Source organism: Xiphophorus maculatus, chromosome 20, assembly GCF_002775205.1.
Source record: "Xiphophorus maculatus strain JP 163 A chromosome 20, X_maculatus-5.0-male, whole genome shotgun sequence".
In the NCBI taxonomy this organism is placed as follows: domain Eukaryota; kingdom Metazoa; phylum Chordata; class Actinopteri; order Cyprinodontiformes; family Poeciliidae; genus Xiphophorus; species Xiphophorus maculatus.
The window spans coordinates 9,580,768-9,606,317 of NC_036462.1; the positions used below are offsets into that span (position 1 = coordinate 9,580,768).

The following is a 25,550-nucleotide window of genomic DNA, read 5'->3' on the forward strand; positions in this document are numbered from 1 at the left end:
ATTCCTGCCATGTCCTCCCGTAAAGCTCCCTGTGAGTGGGGTCAAACTACAGTCAGAATATTTGTTAGTATTTAGCTTTAGTACCTGTTAGTCCAACTCCACACTACCATCTGGTACAGTTTAGCATCAGCCATGTCTAATGATATTTAGTGTTATAGGCTATGCTATAGGCATTCACACTATTAAGTTCCACTTTTCTGGTTGCTTGCCTTGCTTCTTCTCCTGCATACTTTTCACCATTCAACTTTTATACTATTCAGCTTTCTCTCCTCATGCCGGCTATATCTCTTGGTATTCATAACCTCCATATTTTTTATAATATTCCGCTTTTTATGCATTTTTCTCCCCATGGGGGAAACCGCTCCATCCTGTGGCAGAATTGAGAATTACAATATAAAATGTCCTTTTCAGGGTCCTGCCTTTTAATTGCAATGAATCATCCAGTTTCAGGGCTGACATGGAGGAAACAAGGCAGTGACGATTTTGAAGTTGGGCAGTTTAACAGCTTTTATGCTGTTTAACACCTGGGAATAATTTGAGCTTTTGACATTGCTTTTTTCGTACTGCATGTAGCATGTTTTTGTAGTCACCGTGCTAAACGATACCTCCAAGCAAATGTTGATATCTCAGGAACCATAAAAGGTATGGATTTCATTCACCCACCGTTTTTATCAGAAGGAATAGGTTAACGTTTCTGTCCTTTTCAAATTTTATGTTTTACATTATGTTCTTTTTTGTTTTGTTTTTTACATTGCATGGAATATACAGTATTACTGTAACCCAGCATGCTAGTGGTAGCCTATTTACTAGCTTTAGTATTTTAGCCAGTTTTAGCTTTTTAGCTAATTTTGGCTCTTACCTGGGTTTTTGACTCTGCATGGACTATTTCTTACCTTTCTGCAAGTCTTCAGCAGATGGCTTCAAACGCTTTTGCCATTTTCACCAAAAGCATTCAGCATTGATCTTTCACACTTGCATTTTCATAGGAAATGCATATTGAATTGGTGTGCACACAAAATCAATGAGAAAACCAACGAATATCAATATCTCACAATTAATAACCTGAGGAATACATACGCTTCCTCAATTGGTTCTTTCCTTAACTTCTTATATTGAAATATCTATTTTTTTCCAATCACTCCTCTTTTAGTTCTTTCAAAAAATGTTAATGAGAATGAGGATGCACTTTTAGTGTCTGAAGCCTAACTTTTCAGGTAGATATTTCAAATCAGACATAGTTTTACCCTAAATCTAATAAGATTGTTTTAATGCATTTAGGCTTTAATCTTGTGTGATGCTGTGTCATTTTCTCTACATTAGTTCAATGTGGGTTGTGTTTCTTGGTTGTAGGTAAGCACTTGCTTTCATCTTTCAATGCAGCCATTGCCAGTGTGTAGGCTCTTTTGGGTTCATCTGACAGATCCAACGGGTTTTAAACAAACTACATTTGATAGTGCGCAAGGCATGACAACAGGCTTGGATGACATGACACACACTAGTGCTATATCTAAAGGTGGCAGGGTTACACTACACAAACGTAGGCAAGACACAGCACAGCCAAACCCCGGTCGACACATAAACACTTCTCTAAATAGCACAGCTGAGAGGAAAGCTTTTTAGTTGCTGGAAGGAAATTTAAACCTTCTGTGAGATCAACTAACTACCTCATTCACCCTGGCAGTTGGCACGGCCACAGAGGTGTGCGTTGGCAAATGATGAGTCGAGGAGGAGTTGTGATTTGACAGATGGGATCTCAGTCCAGTAGAAAAAAATATAAATGGGAAAAAATGCAACAAATTTGTAAATCATTGGGTTTAATTTTTTTGTGTATGAAAAGCATATTTAATTTTTACTCTGAATCTTTTATTTACTCTTTGGAGCTTTGTGTGTGCCATCTTACTTTTCACCTGCTTCCCCTCCTGCTGAGATGTGACACAGTTAGGAGGCCATGGTAAATTATTGCTCTCTTCCTTGGCACTGAAGTCTCTAACAGTCGTTTCTCATGTTATTATATGGTTGCTTTTTTTCGCACTGTTTTAAATTCTGCAGCATTTGCATCATCTTAAAATAGCTTACTGCTAAGGACAAGGAATAAAACGTTTATTGTGAATTAGTGGTAAAAACATGTTGAAAAGTGAAGAATTCAGGATTTGCTATAAATTATTACTCAAATGTTGACCTTGTCTTTTACCCAAGAAATACTTTAGCCTTCAGACCTTAATTAGGATAATAATACTTAAGAACAAAATGATAATCTGTGTCGACAAAACATCCCACATTTATGTTCCAACAGATTTTAGAAGCTGCATGTCAGCAATGTTTTGCACAGTGACTGTGAGATACAGCACACACTGTTTTCATATCTGGGCTGCAAATGTCTCTTCCTAGTGAGCTTTTACTACATGCAGAGAGGTTCTAAAACAAAAATAAGTCTGACTCATCTCTCTCACCCTGGTGACAAAAATCGTAAAAGAAAGAGTCCTTCTCATAAAGATGAAGAAGGCCCATATGCCATGTGATCCCAGATTTGCTCATTTGGAAATCACTGTAAACAGACCCAGCTGTGTGGGAATCCTGGGCACTCGTATCATTTAACAACATGAAATAGCAGGGATCATGGTGCTAAGCTGCTCTTTCCTGTAACTTTTTTAGGATATGGACTTTGTACCTTGCTGCACTATATTGAATTACTCGCTGATTGCTGCAGTGATGATCTCTGGCAGCCCTGAGCCATCTCTTCTACTCTGTCCTTGGGCTATAGAAACATAATTCTTTATCTCACATCCTATCATGGCAAAAGGCAAGGTGCCAAGAATCCCAAATGTCAGTGAATGGCTTAGGAAATAACAGCTGCTGTTCCATCTTGAATGTCCACCGCCACATAGTGAGAGGTGTTGAAAGGGACATAGTGACATTTGCAACAGGGTCTTCTCAACTTCCTCTCGTCTCCCATCTCTGTTTCCACCATGCCACCAGTTGTTTCCTGCCCTGCTGTGACCATTAATCTACATACTGTTGGATACTAGGCTTCTTACCAGGCCAAACATCACGCTGTGTTTGACATTCATCGTTTATTGATGGCCTGTTCTTTAATTGCAGTCGGAAAGAGCTTAGCTGTTCTGCTCTCACACTGGCTGATCCATAGGGAAAGCCCTCCTACTGATTTTACTCACACTGAGAGCCGTACTGTTGACTTATAATGGTTGTATCAGGCACTGAAAAAAAATACCAACAGGACTGTATTCTTATTTGTCATGTCTTCCATTCTGGCTCAGATCTGTAAACAGTTTGAGTTTATTTGTGGAGAAAAAACATATGTAATGTTGAAAGATGAGTTAAAGATCATTTTAGTTTGTATGTGAGGAAATAAAGGTCCAAACCTAAATTTCTAGATGTGTGAAATGTATATATATTATCATAATCATATTTACAAATTTAGACCCCCTGCATGTTATTGTATAAATAAGGAAATTTCGCGCATGCGGACCAACCTGGAGGGCAAAGACAATTCTTCTACATGCATAGCCGCGCTGCCGCCGTAGAATAATTCCGCTAACTGAATCAAACTTGGAAATGTAGATATTATTAATTTTGTGCTGTGCTCCACAGAAAGGGAAAAACCGTTAAATTATAACTCCAAACCACTTCTTTCTTCTGTATCAGTGCAGCTACGAGCAGGCTTGTTGCCATAGCAACTGACAACAACGAAACAAAAAAAAACCCACTCAAATATTTTCCACACGAAAAGCAGAACATTCAGTCTGTTGCAGTAGTATGGTTTTAGGCTTAATGTTTATTTTGCGATTATTAATACGTGAATGCTGTGGTACGAGGAGAAAACTATAAATATATCGCTGCACTTGACGTTACTGTATGGATAGCTCGTTACTGCATCTTACTCTGCGGTTGTGGAGTCACAATGTCTGGTATCATGAGCGCCCCCTGCCATGAGGCAAGAGAACTGCCTCACCTCGAATCTGTTCTCTGCCGTTTCTGATCGCTCCTCAGCACACAGTTGGTGACAAAAAAAACACGGTACATTATACACATAAGCTAAATTATGGAAAATCAGTTTACTGATATATATCAGTGACGTGCGGTCAGGGGAGGCAGGTGAGGCAGAGCCTCCCCTGTCATCATGGAAAAATAATATACAATAATAAAATAATATATCTTGCTATTTTCACCCTGTGGTTTGTACTATAAAGTACCTATTTTTCATTTAACTTAACCAATTCTGATTATTTTTTCTTCAAAATCGCTGAATCTTCCCAGTCAAATGCTCAGAAGGGCAGCCGGTGAGGCAGCAGCGAGCTGAGCCTCACCTTAAATTGTGCAACCTCTCGCTGACTGCACTGGCTGCCATTCCATGACAGTATGTTCCTTCTGTCTGTATGTCACCAATAAAATGGTTAATAAACATTTAATATATGAACTGATTTTCCATAATTTAGCTTATGTATATAATGTAAAGTGTTTCTTGTCACCAACTGTGTGTGTAATGTGTTTCCTGTGCTGAGGAGCGATCATAAATGGCGGAGAAGAGATTCGAGGTGAGGCAGGCAGTTCTCTTGCCTCATGGCAGGGGGCGCTCATGATCCCAGACATTGTGACTCCCCAACTGCGGAGTAAGAGACAGTAACAGCGAGCTATCCATTGAGCTAGCCATACAGTAAAGTGCAGCGATATATTTATAGTTTTCTCCTCTTACCACAGCAACCATTTATTAATAATCGCAAAATAAGCATCAAGCCTAAAACCATACTACTGCAACAGACTGAATGTTCTGCTCTTTGTATGGGAAATATTTTAGTAGGGGTTTTTTTTATGGTGTTGTTGTCAGTTGTTATGACAACGAGTCTGCGTAGCTGTGGTGATACAGAGCGCGAGAGAGAAGTGGTTTTGAGTTGTACTTTAACGGTTTTTCCCTTTGTTGTGGAGCACAGCACGAAAGTAATAATACCTACATGTCCAAGTTAGATTGAGTTAACGGAATTATTCTACAGCTGTGCATGACATGTTAAAGAATTGTCGTTTTGCCCTCCAGCATTGTGCGCACGTGCGAAATTTCCTAAATAACAATAACATGGAGGGGTGGGAGGTCTATATTTGTAAATATGATTATGATTAAGTCAGTGTCTCACCAGCTATGAACCTCACCGTGCGTGAGTACAATGATACTCCATTGTAATGTTTTCCTAAATAAGACCAAGTTTCTTTAAAACTTTAGCCTTAATACATAACCATGCCTGTTATAATGAAAACAAATGAAACGTCTCAATTGTGAATTCAAATTGATAAATATATTTTTCATGATTGTGAACATTTATTAGTATTAGGCCTGTTAGTTATGCAATTGTAATGCATTTTTCACAGCATTCTGTGAAAATTAGTTTTCTGAACTCTGCATTGGAAATCTAAACTAATCCTCCCATGTGATTTATCCTGCCACCACAGTGCTCTTTCATTTACAACCACTCACACAATCCGATTTTAATCTATATTAGGCATGGGATTAATTTGATTTCATGTACAGCTGCAGTTCGTCAGTCAGTTAATTTAAGCAGAAAGCAGCGACTGCTTCAAAGGAAATGCTAACTGTGCAGCAGATCAAGATGTAGCTCCAGAAGGCATTTTTGCAGGTGTTGATACTGTGCAAATTCAAGCATGCGCCTGGTATCTCTATAAATAGCTGAACTTTCACTGAAGCTTCCCTAAATAGATACAACTAAAAAGCTAAAATATTAGACAAGTTTGTACAACCAGCAGCATGCAGGATGCATTGATGAACATAGTTTTATGTTGGACAATTTGTTAATATATTATCATTAAATGTGCAAGAAAAACAACTTAAAGGATTTATTCATCATCAACATTTTTATGTATTCCCTGTAGTACTTTAAATCCAGTAAAGCTGAACTTGAGTCATTCATCATAATGGTGATCCCATAGAAAACCTGAGGGCACATAAGGAAAATCAAGAGTGATGCTGTTTCATTGCTGACAAGGTCAGAAACATAGTCTATTTCAAATTTGGAATAAGCACAAAATCAGCTTAACAAAGATGAAATCTTACTGACTTTAAGAAATTTAAAGTTAGGTACAGGAAATTTGAGTTGATCTTTAGCTTAAATTCATGACAGCTAAAATTAGGTGTTCGATATCTACACAACATGAGAAATGGATAGAGAGGGTTGATTAATGAAATTGCAAATGCAGCTCTAGAGCACATCACATTAAAAATACTGTATATATTTTTTTAAATCTCAGTTTCTTTAAGCATTACATTTGCAGTGTGTTTTTTAATAGATCACCAAATGTAATGGACATTGCTGGTGTGACTATTTGGACAGATTTTGCAACCAATAATCAGACCTGAAACTGTAGCTCTGCATTTCATATTCATATGTAGTAGAGATAGCAGTTGTAGGTGACTTGCCTATGTATACATTAACCCATCAAACTTTGTTCCACAGGGTGAATGTGGACATCTGCTGGACCACATAATTCAGCAGCATAAGTTAATGGATTCATCAGCATATTAGGAAAAATTTTTTACTCACTCAAGTCAGTTTCTAGTTTCATTAATTATCTCAAGTCCAATCTGGAATGACGAAGGAACAACTCAATAGTTGACAGGAACAGAATACTAACAATGTGTTACTTGGCTTTATATGTGCCAACTGTTTTTTTGCCCCCAAGGAAAGTCTACTCTGTAGTTGTGTCCTTGCAGTTGTAAAGTAATATTACAACAATGAATTTAAAAAAGCCCTACTACAAGTGAATGACTAATACAGGTTCAAGCATTAGTCACTTAGTGCAATCTACAGTGGCAAAAATGACATGAACAAATGAATCTGAAAGCAGCACAAACTGAATGCCATAAATTGTGCATATTATGTCATTCAGAAGTGGATTCATGTGAAAGCAATGCCCTACTTTGGTGGCTAGCTCTTGTTAGGGGTGTCTACATACAGGTTATGTAGACAAATGGATTAGATAAGAATAAGAACCATTATGATGGCGGGTAGATACACAATTTCTGTGAATAAAAACATAATTAAAGATGGGAACAAATGCAGTAAAAAGAAAAAAACAAGGCAACAGTGCCCTGCTAAACTGATCCTTTAAAAAATATACAGAACAAATATCAGGTGTAAATAGATACATATTCTTTCTTGTTATATTTTATTTACTTTGAAGTTTATATACTTATGCCTAATGCCTGTGTGCTGTGAGTATGTGAAACTGAAGTCAAACTTTTGTTTGCGCTCACAAACTTGGCCAATAGGCCTGATTCTGAACGAAGAAGTTACAACTGCTGAATAAAAGGTACAAAAGGACTACATAAGAAAATGTCATGAAATAAAGAGAAAGGTTTAAGGCAAGCATGGAAATTTCTAAAAAAAAAAATCTTCAGGGTTTGTTGTTTGTGTAGAAACAATCTCTTTTTGAGCTGTTAGTAAAGCATTGTGAGGTCTATATTATAACAAAATTATATTTTAGCCAAGAATCAGATATTATTGATGATACAAGTTGGCATAGTTAGTATCATATTTGCTTGTTTGTATGGACTCAAATATAGGGAGGAAGCTAGAGTATAGTAAGTAAATAAATACATTTTAAAAAACAACCTGAAACTGCCATAACGCTCAAATCCATATTATGGTACTGCCATATTTTCTATAAAAAGTGCAGACCACTTTGAAATAGTCACAAAATAGTAAATTGCAGGATTTAAAATGAAGCAAGCTGGTGAAAGTCAGTGGTTTACTTAAAAAAATGTGTGTGTGTGTGTGGGGGGGGGGGGGGGGGGGGGGGATTTATAAAAAGCAAATTCTAAGTAAAAACAAAATTGCATTGTGAGGATCTGATTAAAAGCTGTCTGATTGAAGGATATTAGTGGGAAAGTTAATTGCTAAACCAGGAGCAGGTGGTTCATTAGAAACTGGGAGCAGCTGTGAGGGAAGGAAAGTAGCTGAATTTGAACTGAGGAAATGGCTGATAGGATAAAAATGGAATATCGGAAACAATCGAAACACATCATGACAGATAGTAGTCTTTTTTTCCTAAAGATATTTTTTATTTATGAAAATAGAGTGGTATTTTTTATTATTATTAATAATAATAATAATAATGCATACATATTTGTAAATATTATTTTAAAGACAAACAGCTGATGATATATTTTAGAATCTAACGCTATCTTACAAACACAGCTTTTCTTGCCTTTTATTGATTCTGAAATACGACCAATAATTTCTTCTCACTATAGGAAGTGACATCACATGTTGACAGTGACTTGATGAATCAGACACGCCCCCCTGGAAAAAGGAGAGGGCATGAGATAAACCGTGGTAGATTCGGAGGCAGACATTGGATTGGCATGGCTGTGTGCAGCTCAGCACTTCATCCTACATCCACAAGGCTCCTGCCTGGGCATTTGGATTGTCTCTCAAACAGCTTAGAAATGGTGCTGGAGAGAAAAGCACTGAGCCTGGCTTTGTTTTTACAGCATGTTGCAGGGCACTCGGAGATAGAGAGAGAGAATTAAGGGCGAGCGGGGGCAATATCACCACACATTTGAGCGATGCTCCGTGAGCTCTGTTTTTTTCACACCGTTTGGCTTTTCTGCACAAAGACTTTGGACTAATGGACGAATGCAGGAATGCAACTCTTTGCTTGTCATGGTTGAATTACTGTTCCATATATCCTTTTTTGTCACAGTACTCATTGTCTTTGTCTATCACTGCTGCCAGACGAACTGTGGGGTAGTGTGGCGGACACAGCTTTCTCCTCAACCCCCCTCTCCCTTGTCTGTTTCCCTTACTTCTCTTCTCTCCCAGCTTGCTCGTGTTAATTTACCGCTTCTGAGCTACATTACCCTCTGTGTTATCTTTCGTTATTCTTACTGGTTACTGTCAGGCTCTCGTTGCACATATAAAACAGATAGACTGCCGTTCTATCTTAGCAGCTTGTTACGTGATCTCCTAGAAAAGAGTTTTCCTCTGCTGTTCTGCCGTCACACAATTCCTAAGCTCTGTCAGGTATCTCTCTCCATAACATCAAGATGCTCATTCAAGAGGATTGATCTCTTCCACCCCCTTCACTCATCCCTTCCCCTCCCTTCTCCCAATCTTCTGCCCTCTGACCCCCACCTTTTTGTTCTCAACCCCCATCCATTTTCTCCCTTTTGTCCTTAACCTAAACCTCCTCTCTCCTAATTCATTTGACCCTCTCGACCATGTTGCCATGGGTCCACTGGCTTCAACCTATCCTCGTTTTGCTGTCCTCTGTCTTTTGGACCTGGGGCGAAAACTGCCCAGCAACCTGCCTGTGCCCAGATCCTCACACTGTGGACTGTAGTGGCCGGGGGTTAACCCGTCTTCCTGAAGAGATCCCTTTGGATGTTCGGAGGCTTCTGCTGGCCGACAACTGGATACCCCGCATCCCTTCGGATTTTCTGGTTCTGTACAGTGACTTGGTCTACTTGGACCTCCGGAACAATTCCCTCTCTTACATAGAACCTGGGACTCTAAGCACTTCCTCCAGGTTGGTCTTCCTTGACCTAGGTAGCAACAATCTGACTGAAATCCCAAAGGGGACTTTTGGGGAATCCCGGAGCTTGATCAAACTGCGACTGGGAAACAACCCATATTTGAGCATGGTGAGTGAGGACGCTTTTCTGGGCCTCACCTCTCTGCGAGAACTTGAACTGGAACGTAATGCACTATCTACCCTAAAGGTGGGAGCCCTGAGTCAGTTGCCCTCCTTGCGGGTGGTGAGACTAGAGGGCAATCCTTGGGTTTGCAACTGCAACTTCACCAACCTGTTTGAATGGTTGATGGAAAATCATCACAAGCTTCCAAATGGTAAGTAATGTCATTTTAGAAACAGCTCTTTGTTACTGTGCATTAGTCAGATAACGTAAATCTGAGTGAAACATTCATTGGTACATGGTAAATCCAACGCCATCACACTTCCCTGGTCTATTTGTTTCTTTATTTATTTTCCCAGTGGAAGAGGAAACCCCCTCCCCCTCCCTTGTTCTAATTTTGTCTCTTTTTTTCCCTCCACCCCCACAGCCCTTGATGTGGGAGACTCAGTGCGTAACATGAGACAATAGCACTTGTTTTTCACAGTGACAGTTATGTTTTACTTTATGAAATTTAATAGTGTTTAAAATTATGTAATATTTTCTATGGAGATGGTTTAAAATAAACTCGTGTGGTTTAGGATTTAAGCGTTCATGCGAACCAAGCACTGACCTCAATATTGCACGTTCACGAGATCAAACAATTTGTTTGTTTTTTTAAAAAAAATGCTTTATTATCTCACATTTTCATGCATGCTGGAATTTAAGAGTAGGAAAACACAAAGATTTTATTTTTCTACAGAGAAAATAAAGACAATTTTTCACATCATGTGTATATTGCTTTATCCTTGTGGATTTTTAGGCTGACAGACTCCATCCACCAATGTAATTTAGCTGTGAGAGCTACGTTACATAACCGGATGGACATTTTGGTGGTTTTACAAAGCAGCCTCAATGTGTGCATGCTTGTTCCAGAGGAACATGAAATATTAATAGCCTTTTAGGTAAAATCCTCTAAACAAGGTTGACTGGTTTTAACAGCCAGGGTGTCTGTATTAAAAAGGGGCTGCCAGTTTTTTCCATGATGAAAATGATATGAAATCGTCCTATCTTGTACTATATTAATTATAGATCCATTTATTTCCGATAGTATGGTATGTGTTTGTGTTCTGTTACAAATATTATTCGGGAGTTAAATCTTTTTTAGAACGCAGATTATTTCCTTGCAATTGTTATAGACAGGACTTATCTCATGAGAGCAGGGTAGGATGTGGGAGCAAAGAAGCAAAAATAAACAGAGCTGACAGCTGAGCCACACATGACTTGTACTAAGGGTGATAATTTTCACTTCAGATTACAGATTTGTGATAACATTGATTATTTTTTTTTTTGCTTAAAATGTACATTTAAGCTAGATGTTCATTTAAGCTAAATGTACATTTTAATGATTTAACAAAGCCGTTGTGATAAAATACACTGAAAATATATGATGATGTTGGGGAAACTGTCAGCTTTGTTTCAAAAAGATCTGCTTTCATATGAAGTCTGATTACTCATGAGCCAAATAATCTAAGGAATGGTAAAACAGTGTGTTTTTAAATGTGGAAAATAATTGCAGGAATCAGTTAAAGTTACAAAGTAAAAGATGGGAAGAATTTTTAAATTGATTCGCCTTTTAAAGTTCCACAAAACTATATAAGCATTTCATCAAGCATATTACTCTGTCATAAAGATCTGTTTTCTGTCTGCAAGATCAAATTGGCTGAAAGTTAACTATATTTTCACTGAATGCTTTTGTGCTCAATCTGAAAACTGGTTTGGTACTTTTCAGGTCTTGTAAACTGCTGACAACCTACAAAATTAAACTACTTACATACATATAGGCCATGGTGTTCTGTGCTATTGATTCTGCCCTTACTCTGCACTCAAATCTTTTTTTCCTTTGCCACCTCAGGTAGGAAAATTTGCTCACACATTCAGTCCTCATGCTGCCAGACCCAATAAACATAATGACGGAGCTCTTAACATTGGGAAAATAGAATGACCTATTCTCAGAGAAAAAACAAAAACAAACATAAGAGACATGATTATACAATCACAGATGGATACTCATTAGTGAATGAGCTTGATTTGATAGGCTTTGCAGTATGCGTTGCCTCTGTAACAACCATCATCAGTTGATGGATGTTAGCAACATATAATCTAGTTCTACAAAATCTTGGAAATCTTGTGTATGAGTAGAGTTTTTTTTATTTTTGCACCATGACATATTTTAAAAAACAAAAACAAATATGTGGTCTATATAAGCCAACAGCTGAAATGTTATTTACCAGCAGACAGAATTAACTCTCATTTTGACACTGAATATTTTTTCTAACAAACATTTCATATCCAGCATTAATGGGTCTTTGAAATGACTCCTTAAAGTATCTGAAGTTGCAAAATTAATAAAGTTTAAGTGTAATTATCAGGTGTGTACCTGATAAGACTCCGAACAACGTGATACAGCTGTGCACATGTATGAGTGACTAGTGAGCTTCTCAGGGCTGACACTTTATATCAGGAACTTAAAAGCTAATACATGGGCAAGATTTAACATGATAGGATAAGCTTTTAAAGTCATGACTATTACTCTTGGTTCTTTCTTTACCATTTCTCCAGGATACTAGAGTTTTCCACTTTACATTTTAGTTTAGATTTAATTTTGCAGTGTGGAAAACAGAGATCTAGTCCTTACTTGTGCTCTAAGGATTCTACATTTGACTCTGACTTGAAATCTATCACTTAACTCTCATGAAAAAAACATTACTTCATGTAAAGATAGTAAAGAATAATGCAGTACCTTGACAGCATTTGACTAAATGGTTATGATAGTCTCCTTTGACTTGCATAAAAATAACTGGTTGTCATGTAGGAGTTCAATTTAATGTTTGAACACTGTGGGGCAATAAAATGAGTAAACAGCAACCTTCAGTTGGAAGTGTTTTATTCAAGGGTCTCCCCTTGAATAAAAGCTTGGGGAATATTTTAACCACTGCAGTCTGTGTCTATTTATTTAATCTCTACTTATGTCATGGCTAATGCTACAGGGCATTTTTAGACCATTTCAAAGTCTTTCCTGTGCAATTTGCTTTAATCACTACTGTAGAGGTGTTATTAAAGGGAAGGGGCGGGGTATAAGTTACATCAACCTTTTTGAGCTAAATATGTCATAATTTTATTTCTTCATAAAAAGCACAACTGGAACATTGCTTTGACTCATTCATGCATGGTTGAAGAATCCTTAAATCTCACATGGCAGCCATAAGGGGATTGCTTAATGCCTGCATCTGTCCCCAGCTGAGGACCCACCCCATCAATCGTCCCTCCCCTGCATCTCCTCCACACAGCTCCACCAAAATAACAGCAGCAGCAATTAGCAAATACCTGGTGAAACTGCTGAGTTTGCTGAGCTTATCATACAAATTACAAAGCTCCTGTGAATGGTTGTATACGGCGCCAATGGGCAATATGGAGAAGCATTGTTGTGATGACGTGCTTAAAGAAACAGGCTAATTTCAAGGCATAGGATATGGTTATGATGTGAAGTGGAAGTGTTTTTTGATATATACAACATATTCATAACAACTGAAGGTAGCATAGTTACTTGATTGTGCTACAAAATGGCTCCATATACCTGGAAAATATATTATACCCCCGTTATTTACTGTAGCTGACGATACTGCCCACCTTGAAATTGGGCCTCTGTCTCATTAAGAGGCTGCAGCACTTTCTGACATTTTTCTTTATTTTAGAATTTTGTATCAATATTTATTTTTAGAATTTATTAAAAAATACATACTTACCAAGAGAATTCTGATCTGAAATTATTCAAAACATAAGCAGAAGGGGGTATATTAAAGGACATGAAATGGAAGGAGATCTGGACAACATAGTGATTTCTGGGTATGTAAGTTGGGATATAAGCAAAAAGTTAAAATGACTCCCAAGCCTTCATGAGGAGAAAGTAGAAACACTTTAGTACTTTATTGAAACTGGACACTGTCAGATATAGAATATAATAGAAATAGTCTTTAATGTCCAACGGAGTGGACATTCAGGTGCAACAGCAGCATCATGCACACACACATGCACACCCCTAAATGTAGTTTGTGTATATACAGTATATAAGTTGTACAGAATTATTGCATAAAGACAGTGATCAGAAATGGCGTATTTGGATCCAAGGGATATGCAACTGAGTAGGATGACTTGTTTTTCAAATGTACATAAAGTGCATGCATGTTAAGCATTACGAAGAAAACAGATCATTTACAGTACAGTAAACAATCTAATGAATATTAGTAATGAGTAATATTGCTGTAATATTAGTAATGAGTAATATTGCTATTGTAAATATTGCTAATGATTATGCAAATCCCAGAATGGATGTAAACACATATTGCTTTTGTTGGGAGCAGTCATGAATATACATTCTAACAGCTACTGGGAGGAAGAATCTTCTCTAACACTCCTTTGTGTACCTACAGTGCAGTACACTGTCGCTGAAGAAGGTCTCCAGATCAGCAACAGCTTCACACATGGGGTGGGAAACATTGTCCATCAGTCATGTTATTTTAGCCAGAGTCCTTCTGTCTCCCACCACCTGAACTGAGTCAAGGGAGCATCCAGGCATACAGCTGGCCTTCTTGTACAGCTTCCTCTGAGCTGTTAATGTCAGCATTTCAAAATCTCTAAATTGTATGTATAGAATCCAAATAATATACAGAAATTAATCTATAGACATTCCTCTCTATAGGACAAAAATTGTTGCAGCATTCTCTATAAGTGCCTGCAGAATAAAGCATCTGCAGAGTCTACAGTAAATCCAATTCCCAATTCATTTTTCACTTCTTGATTTCCCTCATGATTTTAACTTCACAGCACAGCATCCTTTTCTGTTTGTGTCACCGCATGTCAGAATGATAGGTGGCTGAAAGATAGTTGAAATTTTAGAATTTCAAATTATAAGCAAAAATGCTGTTCATTTTTAAATAACTTCGGATTGTCTCTAGTGTAGCAGTGGATGTAGCTAATTCTTTATTTAAAGTTGACTCACAAGTCAATTAATCTTTTTTGTATTTCTTACTGGGTCACCATGTAAAAGTTTCTTTTAGCCACCAATCAGGTTCATAAATGTTTCAGTGGAAGATTGAGTGTAAGCATGATCCACTGCTGTCTCCGGTGCTCTTGGGTTAAGGATGAACAAAGGCCATATATAATTCAGACTGACACAGTTCTACAGCACATTGGCCAGGGTAATTGGAGCTACAGCTGCCTACAGGGCAGGGCAGGCCAGTTTCTCTTGGGAGATGGCAGATTGGGACTCAGGCCCATCATGGTGTTGCTATCAACACTAGTCATGACCTGACCAGTTTCTCTGTAAAGTAGCAGTTCAAATGACTACTGTGGTCAAAGCCTGAATTTTCCTTCACAGCCTATTGAGTTGCTCCCTTGAGACCTGTTATCACACTGCACAAACAGCTCTGAAAATATGGTGTCATTGACCAGTTCTACATAGCACAAACATTAAGCTGCAAAGCTCAATGCAACATATCTGGCTATCTTTACCACCCATGGGTATATGATGTGAAAATATCTGTTCTATTAACACAACCTGACAGCTTGTTTTATCTTGGCCTAATTTAATGTTTATTTAAAGTTTGGATGTGAGAGATGGTGCTGGCAAGGGAGAGCTGAGTGGGAAAAAGGTGGACAGATTTACAAAATGTGATAGCATCATGTGGTACATGTTGAAAAGCAGAGGAGGATAATCTGCCAGTTTCAGAAGTAAAACACATTATTTCCACGGATGCCCGTGGAAACCTGTTTGAACATTATTTTAGTTTTCCTTATGTGTTAAAAATTCAAGGGATTTTTAACATTTGTATTTATGATCAGAATGAATTATGTTATTTGAAAATAAAAGAAAAAAGCCATTTTTGGATCTTTTAAATATGTCTTCTGTTTGTAGCAGTCATCATGCTTTGTGGCTTAATGGTGACTAAATTTGTGTATGCCTGGTGTAAGGTTGCTGAATCTTTCCACAGACGGAGTTCCCTTATGAATAATTCACTCATTTCCCCGAGTCGCAGCAATGCTTCTCTCTTTGTGCATGCTTTGCAAATATTACTCACTCTGTTACCATCCATTTTTTTCTAACTTGAATGAACCTCACATTTTTTACAATTAGGTATTAGATTTTTTTTTTTTAGAACTGAAGAACTTTTCCTTGTGACTCCAATCATGTATGAATGATTGACATTTACCCATATGTTCAAGAGATTAAATCAAGTATCATAGCTGAATGGTTGGATTATTAGAAAGGTCCCTAGACACTTATGTTTCAAGTGTTCTAAATGTAAACTCAACTACATGAATGTATGACCACTGTTAATTGATTTGTTCAGAGATCAATCTGGAGAGATAGAGTGGTGTTAAAGGGAGGGATGTGAAACTAGGCAGCAAGGTAGATCAATCACGACGGAGACAGGAGATAGCCTATCCTGTTGACTGGCTGTAATCCTAAATGTAATCTATCAACTGTTCGTGCCAAGACTGAAACATATCTGTGTGGGCAGACAAACTTGAGAGTGTAAGGGCGTGATTTGTATTACATCACTGAACAGTTGCCTGCCGTAGAGTCTTAATACTTGTCATATCACATATTTCAGGAGTAGTTTATAAACTGTTAGCATATTACGTAGTTAAAAAAAACTTAAAGAGTAGACAGTATATCATCAATTTGAAAACTTTTTCCTTTCAACTGTCCTTAAGTCCTTAAACCCACCATGGTTATTTTTGACTTCCATAACCAGAGTTAGGAAATATACATAAAATAAGCATGAAAGCAAAAGCAAGACAGCTGACATAGCATTTACATGTTCAATTCAACATATGATTCATATCCTTGGTAGATTTAGATTTTAAGTACATTTGTGTTCACTCAGCCTGTGCATTTCCTCTGATTAAAAGGAAATATGTGTGTCAAAGTTAGTGGTGGGACTTGATTAAAACTTTTAATCAAAAGTGGTTGAGACCATGATAGCTGGACCATGATAGCTAGTAATTTTGTATAATTTTGTATGGTCCATGAAAAGAAAATCAAACATGAACAGATTGCATATATTCTAGCCATAATGTTTCAGCTTCAACTTTGGCAAATTAAGGAAAACAGATACAATAACTTTACAAGCTATACAAACAGCTTGTCTGTTGGCTCTGATTCACTTATTTACCTTTTATTTTTATAGAAATGTTTATAATTTATGAGCAACATGTAAATAATTTAACATATTTTGACAAAAACAAGCTACACATAGAATCTAAATTGTTTTGGAGAAAACATTTATGACTGACCATAAAGAGAGAGAAGATAGAAAGAAATGTAAAATGTCAAATCCAACATGTATTGAAGAAGAAAAAAAGTTTTTAATTAAAATATTAGTAAAACATGCAATGTTGAGACTTATTTGTGCCATTCTTAATAATCATTGAGAAGCATTTTCTTCACAAACAGCTAAATGCACAATATTCTTACCCTTTTTAATATGCAACTAATTATAGTGCTTGCATTCTGAAGATAGTAATGAATACAACATGTTTTCACCAGAGAAATTTCTCTCCTTCAGTGTGTAGGCTCCCACACAATGTCTTCTGCCCTATGGCAAAGTAGCTTTATTGGTTGTATGTCAACCTTGTTTTTGTTTTCCTGAGATAGAGAGATATACGAGCTGCTTACTGGTGTTCAAAGTTGGGTTTCACTTTCTGCTTTGGCTCTGTTTATTTTTCATTGAGATTTTGCTGCTGTAGTGTGACAGCCACTAATTTTCTAAGGTGTTGAACAAATAAGATGAGCTCTTAGGGGAAGTACCTTAATCTGTAGGGATGTTATTTTTTTATTTAGTTAGTTTTTCTTTCTTTGTTCTTTTGTTAGTCCATGTTAGATGCACTCACATTTTGCAATAATCTTCTAAAAGCCTTTCAGTTGTTTTGACACTAAAATCCTCTTAAAATTCTGAAATATCCAATCTGGGGTGTTGGATAATTCTGATGAGCAATAAAGTAATTCTAGTGAGCAATGAAGTAGGTGACCTTCATGGTAATCTGTGGTTGTGTTCAGTTTTCTTGGAAATTTTGAGGGTCTACTTAATTAACACCTTAATGGCTGTTTCTTAGCTTCTGTTAAAAGAATTCCTCTAACTTTATTATGTAAAACTAATACCTCCAGGCATACATTTGGATTTAGATCTATACTGCCAAGTCAGGAAATATTTGTAAAGTAGTCGGTTTGCTATATTTCTCAAAAGGGACTAAATTGACTACAATTTAGGGCTGAAACGATTCCTCAAGTGATTCTAGTACCTCGATTATTGAAATTCCTCAAGAAAAATGTATCTGCCTCAAAGCTTTGTTATGTTATGTTTTATCATTTAATACACTGTGTTCCGGCAGGGTTGTTATTTGCGATGCGCAGCGCTCTCACTTCTGCCTGAGTTGTTGATGAAAGCTAAGTGTTAGCAGCGTAATGTCCAATTTTCAAGTTCAACCTGGGAGGATTTTATTGATTCTTGATAATGTCTGGGTCTTTGTTGTTTTTCTGGGGACCAATAAGCATCCTTAAAATGACAGGAGCGATGTTTGGAGTTCTCCTCCCGGAGCTGCTGCCTGGTGGCCTGGTGTTAGGAGTGAACGGCGGGGGAGGGTGGTGGTATTATTTATATAGGTGAGCGAATAGACCGAACACTGCGGGCAGCTGTGCTTTAGATGCGTAGCTTTATGGACCATCCGGAAAATAAATTTCATATCATCCCGGTCACAACAAATGGGTGGCGAAGCACATGGTGGCATTACATAGCTGATAGATGTGTTTCTATGTGTGACAAGTGCAGACCGTGTCAAATCCAGTTGCCAAAATGAACACAAAGCTATAAATGTCTGGGCAAGGTGAGAGTTAATCTATTAAACTGACTGAAGATTAACCAAAAGCTGGAGCATAGACATTTTTTCATAAGTTATTTTTTTATATTTGTGAGTCTGCCTCTTTATTATTAAATTGAATATAATTTCAGATTTTTGCATTACTTTTCCTCAGGTTAACTTAGAGTGAGCTATTATTGTTATTTTCTAAACTACAGAAAAGTTATTGTTAGGGATGCTCAAATGTGAAAAATTGGACTGATGTTGATATCTGATAGTAATACTGCTGTTAAGTTAGATTTACCAATGCTTTATTTTATCTCTTTTTTTATCCGATTACTCGATTAATCATAAGAATAACCGATAGATTTCTTGATTACGAAAATATTCGTTTACAACAGCCCTAATCTGAATATCCTCATGACAGCTTGTAATTATGAGACACTGTCATTATAGTCTTTGCTTCAGAAGGTCACAATTGCAAAGAACCACAGCTGTTGGGTTATTCTCTAATCTGCCAGTCAGTCCAAAATCTGTTTTAGTATTGTGTAATGTTAATTTTGGTGTCTGCTCGAAATTAAAAATAAGGATGAATTTTATTTTTCAACATTCCATTAAGACCAAACTTGCATCCTAATTAAAGATTTGCATTGGGTTAGAATCCACAACTAAATTTATTAATGTTAATAAGTGGTGACTCTTGAAGAGGGTTGTGATTAAGAGATGTGCTCACAATCTGATTGATTTGTACTTTTGGAAGATATTGTCGACAAAAATGCCTGATCAAGATGTGGTATTCTGACAGACAAATTGTTCAAATTAAATCAAAAAGTTGGTTATCCCTAGTTAGACAGTCTAAAAGGCAATTATACCAAATACTAAAGAAATGCATACAAGCTTGTGGATCTGAAGGAAGCCAAAAAATACATTGTCTAGAAAAATTTCTAACACATTATTATTTTCTTAACAGCTATATACAGTATGTAAAAGTAGCTCTAAATCTAACCATTCCAACATCAGAAAGATTTTATCTGCTTTGATATCCGACACAGAAAAAAAAAGGTTGTGTATTTATACAGCATATGTAAACAACAGTTTATGAAATATACAAGAAGTGTCACCATATCCCCCTCCTGCAATTATGGGTACATAACGGTTCCTGTTCTCTACTAAGTGAATGTCAGATGAGATGTAAGAATCTATTTTGTATTAGAGGATTAGTGTCACCAACTTTTATCAAGCTCCTACAGAGTTCAGTTACAAACCTTATTAATAGTGTAGCAAGTTAATCAGAGGACCATGAAAACCAATTCCATGATATCACAAATTTCCATTGTCTTTTTCCATTGTCGCAACATTTAGGTGTTGAATGTACATTTACTAAGCTTTACAGATTGCACAAGCTACTTATTTCATTCTCTGATTTATGCTGTGCTTTTTTGTCTTATTAGGTTCTCACTTCATCGATACATTTATATATTTGATGCTAAATAGTAACAGGAACTGTTAATGAAATTAAGGATTGTAGGTGACTGAATGAAAACTTCTGTAAAGAATTGCTCGTGTTATTATAAAAAAGAAATGCTTTAAGGGGAACATATGTTGTTTTAGAAATTTTATCTATTTGCATGCCCAGCAACAGTGAAAAGTAGCCACCCACATTGCAAGCCTTTATATCTGCCCACATAACTACAGCAGTGTTTCTTATAGTACAATGCATTGCCAAACGTCTTCTCTATGCTGCATAGAGCATTGTGTTTGCAATGTTAAGAGTGCATCAATTAAAGTCTATTGCCCTGCATTAAATACATATGTCTAATTAACGCTCAAAGGCCAACAAAGTTGTTGGTGCAACCAATTGAAGGATATCCACTGTAAAACTGACTGCGATCACTGTGCAATTTATTTTTATTTTTTAATCTGTGGGATAAAAGGGATGCAAAGTAGGTGAACTGTGATCCTGAGTCTAATGAATACTAAATATTCATTAATACATCCGCAGGTTTCATCCTGGATATGAAAGCAGCCATAACTACTGTCAAGACAGGTGGATTTCTGTGGAATGTACTAACCAACATAACATATTTTCTGAGCAATTTTAGTTGTTAATAGTATAGCAGTGTGTTAGTAATACACCACAAGCTCCCAAATTGGGCTGATCTAAAGCTACCTACTTTAGGTAGTTGTTGAAATTACTGTTTTCAGTTTATTTTACAGTATGCAACCACACATCACATTCTTTCAGTGAGAATAAGTGTGTACCTGCTGCCTTGCTGTGGGTGGATATATGGTAAACACAAAGCAACTTTAACTCATAATGTCAAACTAGAATCCAAGTATTTTGTACAAGCAAGAAAGCTGAATCAGGGATCTTTTATTTTCTGCTGGCTACTTGAGCTGAAACCTAATCACACTGACCACCATTCATTATATCTGGTGAATTAATCCAATTCCATTTCCTGTTTTGTTTCAGGGGTGGAAGGCATGGAGTGCTCCCTTCCCATGGATGGCAGACGTGTTTCTCTGACACAGCTTTCAAAGGACAGCTTTCGTGAGTGCCAGGCCACCCTAACTCTAACAGACCTGCTCATCATCATTTTTTCTGGCATCTCTGTGTCTGTGGTGGCCATCATGACCAGCTTCTTTTTGGCTTCAACTGTTCATTGCTTCCAGCGCTGGAGTAAAGGCACCAAGGGAGATGAAGAAGAGAGTGAGGAGTAAAAACGGTTTACTTGTAAGGACGTTTTTCCTGGTTCTCCAAACTAGTTGAGGACACTCAAGAAAGTGTGTGGTCAGTGCTGTTTCCTACTTGGTAAAGCTCCAGAACCCTTGGATCATGGATTGGTACAGTTACAGTCAAAATAAGGATATACATGTTATCTAACAAATTACATCTCAATGGAATGAGGTTTGTAAGTATACCACTCCATGTGTTCAAAAATTCTATGAGGATCATATTTTTGTCTGTGAAAAGTCAAAGTTTTTGGCTCAGTGTCAAATATTCTGAAAAAAATAAAGAGGCCAAGACTATGACTTGTATCAAAAGAGACTACTAACACATAGGAAATATGTTCTTGTAGAGCTGTCATTTTTGTCTTAGAAAAACCAAAAAACCAAATCTAATGCTGAACATTCAGCTTAGGAATCTGAAATTCTGTAAAGAAAGCTCAAGGCTTTTTTGAATTTTACAATCATATTCACTGGAACTTAATCTATATAAAGCAGGACACGTCACTGACCTAAAATCCCTTATAAAAGGATGTCATAATGACAAGTGACCTCAATATTTAACTGCTTGTAATGTGATATGCTGGCATATCGTATCATTTAACAGTGTCCTGTCTGGATTGCCTCATTTGCTTATATTTAAAGGTTGCTCTCAAGATATGAAGAAGGATAATAGTGTTGCTCCTTCTGAATTAATCATAGGCGGAAAGCTTAACAAGAAGGGTTTGGTTGACAGTGGGTCTTCTCAAACTTCCAGCAGTATTCATTATATAATTACAAATTTATGTACAAAAGTAAATGGTATGTAATCAAAACTAAAAACAAAGAGTATAGTATGTTCATTAGATTCATGACTGTAAACTATGTAGAGAAAGATATTTCTAAAATACATACAGTATAGTCTTGGAAATTATGACAAAAATATGGTATTAAATTGAATCTATTTATTTACTCTGTTGATGCACTTTAAACAGTAAACCTAATTTTGGCAGGTATCTCATTTAGACTAATATTGTCTTTGCCAAAGATTAAGTTTCAGTAGAGGAAAGATGACATGGGAGGACTTTGTTGTGGATGATACATAGAGACAGAGAGAGGCAGAAGTAGCTTCATAATAGAAACCAACTTGCACTTTGTAGAAACCCTTTGTACTCAAACAACTTCCATCTCCAAAGATTTACAATTTCTTCCTCTCAGTCTTTAGCATCTTTCAGATCAGAGTTCTGTGATAAACACATAAACACAAAGATCCCCTTACATCTATCTTCCTTTGACATTTATGTCCTACAAGTTGATTTGGTGAGCTCATGGGGCTATGTGTGTAACTCAGCTCCAATTACTTGAGCAACGCACATGATATGTGTGTTGAGCATTTCTCCTACACCCAGTAATATCTGAATTGGATTGTGAGTTACAAGCTAACTGTCCTAATACTGTCTTCAAATACAAACAAAATTGGAGTGCATCATGCTTAGCACATTTGTGTCTGTCCCAGATTATGCTGAACATATTTCTCAGATTAAATCCAAACTGGGGGATCATCATAGTGTTCTATAGCTGCCCCATTTCATCTTATGCTCATCTTGGCTCTGTGACTATACTTTTTCAGGTGGATCATAGACAAAACGGCAGCAGGTCACCTTTGACCTTATTTCACTTGGACTCTTTAAGCTGTTCATGAAGAACACCTGTAGAACACATTTGAGCCTGACAGTCTGATCTGAAAGGAGCTTTTGACCAAATCAGCAGTCTTCACTCATTGCAGTGCTTAACCTTAATTTGCATCATATGGCTATTTCTTTTATAACCGTCAAAAGATTGGTCATTTGGGGAATGGTTTGTCTTGAGATTATCTTCAACATAGCTGCCATTGTGTTATTTATTTTTACCGTACATCTATTTTTAAGTTGTCTTTCTCAAGAGTATAGGACACAGCTCAACTGATACAGAGGAAAGGTCACATTTAAACACTTTCTCCACTGGTCCTGCAGTCATGATGGTGCACTCCATATCTCATAAAGCAGAGTCCTGGACACGTTTTTTCTTGAATTTGCATTAAGTGTTTTCAAACCCTCAGTAATGAGGACTTGAAATGCACAAAAGCTGATATGTAATTATTTCTCATGTTCTTGTAATCATTTGTAATTCAGCAAACTGAGATGTAGCAAAAAGAATGTCAACCAGTGGATATAAAAAGAGCCATCGGTATATTGTGATCATTTCTGTGCGGGGAATACAAGTAGAGAAAGAGACTCATTCTTTTTTCTCTTTAGAAGGAATTCAAACCCTAAATGTGCAGCAGTGAATAGCACATTTTGCAGAAATGACAAAATATAAATGTGGCCTTATTCATTGTTGTTGTTTTTCAATAGGCATTAACAAAAATCATATGAGTCATAGTGCAATCTTTCAAAGAATTTCTCAAATCATATAACAATTGTTGTAACCTACTTGTAGTGTTGATGTATGTATTCATATATGCGCCATATATGTCCCACATTTTAACAACAATGGCACTGTATGGTAAAATTTCAATTTATGGATATTATGTATTGCCTAAACATGGTACACACTGATTTCCCATTCTGAATAGAAATAATAGACACTGACCTTTTGCTAACTCCTGCTTCTGAAATGTCCATCAGTGTAACAGACTTGTCAGCTTTGGGAATTTTTCAGATGTAAAAGCAGTGTTCCTTTGGAAACCAAAAAATAATAATTAAAAAAAAAACAGGGAAAGGAATTGCAGGAGTTTGGGAGATAATATTATATTCCTTAGAACTCAAAACATCGGGAAGTAGGGAAGGACAAGGCTAATTAGCTTGAATTACCTCACTGTTTTATTACATTAAAGGCTTTTATCTTGGCCCTCTACTTCCTGTCTGTCAAGAGCATATCCAATGTTTTGGGGTTTTTTTTCCAGAATTGAACATACATTTCCGCAGTCACATTCTGTTAAATTGTTTGGACAGTTAGAAAAATTGAAAAGTGCTTCCAGTTTTAACTTTGAGTACATTACTTACCAAAACACAAAGCTAAGCCAGATTAATAAAAAAGAGACGTGGCCCAAAATTTCTATACTTATTAATATATCCCTGCAAGCAAGTGGTACAAAAGTCAGATCCAAGTTTATTGTACCACATGTGACATTTTGATCAAAATCAAACTGTTACTCATAGCCAGAGCTGTGTTTCTCTAAGCTGTTCCAGTTGAATAACCTCACTTTAACACTAAAAATTCCTAGGTGAAGAAAATGGGAAAACCTAGCAAGATTACAAGCAAAAGATATTCCTTTCACACCCTCAAAAAAGTTAAAGTTAAGTGAGTTAATTGAATTTATTTATCCATTATAACCTGCTTTTTTATATCCAGATGCACAAACTGATGTGAAGGGATCACAGGGAGAATTTTTTATACATATCATTATTATTTGCAACTACTGTGTAGTTATTGTATATTGAAAATACTATGTTAGATTAGTTGTTAGAATGAAAATTTTAGCATGACATTTTACTTTCTCTTACTTATTTTATTACCAATATCAGTACTTTAGAGCATGCACTGTTAAGTTACCAACTGGATAATTTTCAGATTCATGTCTATTTTTCTATTACAGCTTCCAAAATGAAGCATTTACTAACATTGTTTGTCCCCTTTGTAACTTTCTGGCATTGCACATCCCTGGGAAGCAGAAACAGTGGTGGCTGCTATTGTGTGGCTTGTCTTGCATAAAATACCAAAATTCTTGTTGTGATTTGTCAGACAAAATGTCAGAATGGGTAAAATCTAAATTATTTTGACGGAAAAATGAGTGACGACACTGTTGCTGCTGAATGCATTTCCAAATGTCAAACAGACACTGTCAAACAGACTGTATGTGTAGCTGTATATTGATGTTTGGTTAAAAACTGATAGTAATAAAATCCTTTATCCTGTCTTCATCTGTGTTTGCTCCAAATAAAATTTACTTACACGGTTCATACATGAAAAATCTAGGTAGCATTTGGCAAAATGTAGCACTGAAAGAGAGAAATACATTTTGTGATAATTTTTATGTTGTGTTTACAATGTTCCTCAGCAGAAATCAATGCAAGTTAAAAGGCATCAGTATGTTTCATTTCACCTGTCTTTGACAACAGTAGAAATGCTAATTTTAATAAAGTGGCAGTTGGAAAATTTGAAAAAGAACTCTGTAATACATGTGAATTTCTTCCTCTTGTTTCCTTGGGTTTACAGACTTGGCTTGTCAAGGCAGCAGATAAATAACCCT

General features: G+C 36.7%; 1 protein-coding gene across 1 annotated transcript; it reads left to right on the forward strand.

The window, feature by feature from the left end:
* The first annotated feature begins 8,339 nt into the window (after positions 1–8,339).
* Positions 8,340–25,221, forward strand: LOC102237612 (leucine-rich repeat-containing protein 38-like). The gene is made up of 2 exons (XM_005802180.2): positions 8,340–9,872; positions 21,027–25,221. Exons 1-2 carry the CDS (start codon positions 9,245–9,247, stop codon positions 21,272–21,274), a joined length of 876 nt encoding a protein of 291 aa, XP_005802237.1. The 5' UTR covers positions 8,340–9,244; the 3' UTR covers positions 21,275–25,221.
* The last annotated feature ends 329 nt before the right edge of the window (positions 25,222–25,550 follow it).

Bases quoted from the DNA above. Each gene is read 5' to 3' on its own strand.
- LOC102237612 (XM_005802180.2), top strand. From the start codon at position 9,245: ATGTTGCCATGGGTCCACTGGCTTCAACCTATCCTCGTTTTGCTGTCC. The intron at 9,873-21,026 runs GTAAGTAATGTC...GTTTTGTTTCAG, and splicing joins TCATCACAAGCTTCCAAATG to GGGTGGAAGGCATGGAGTGC.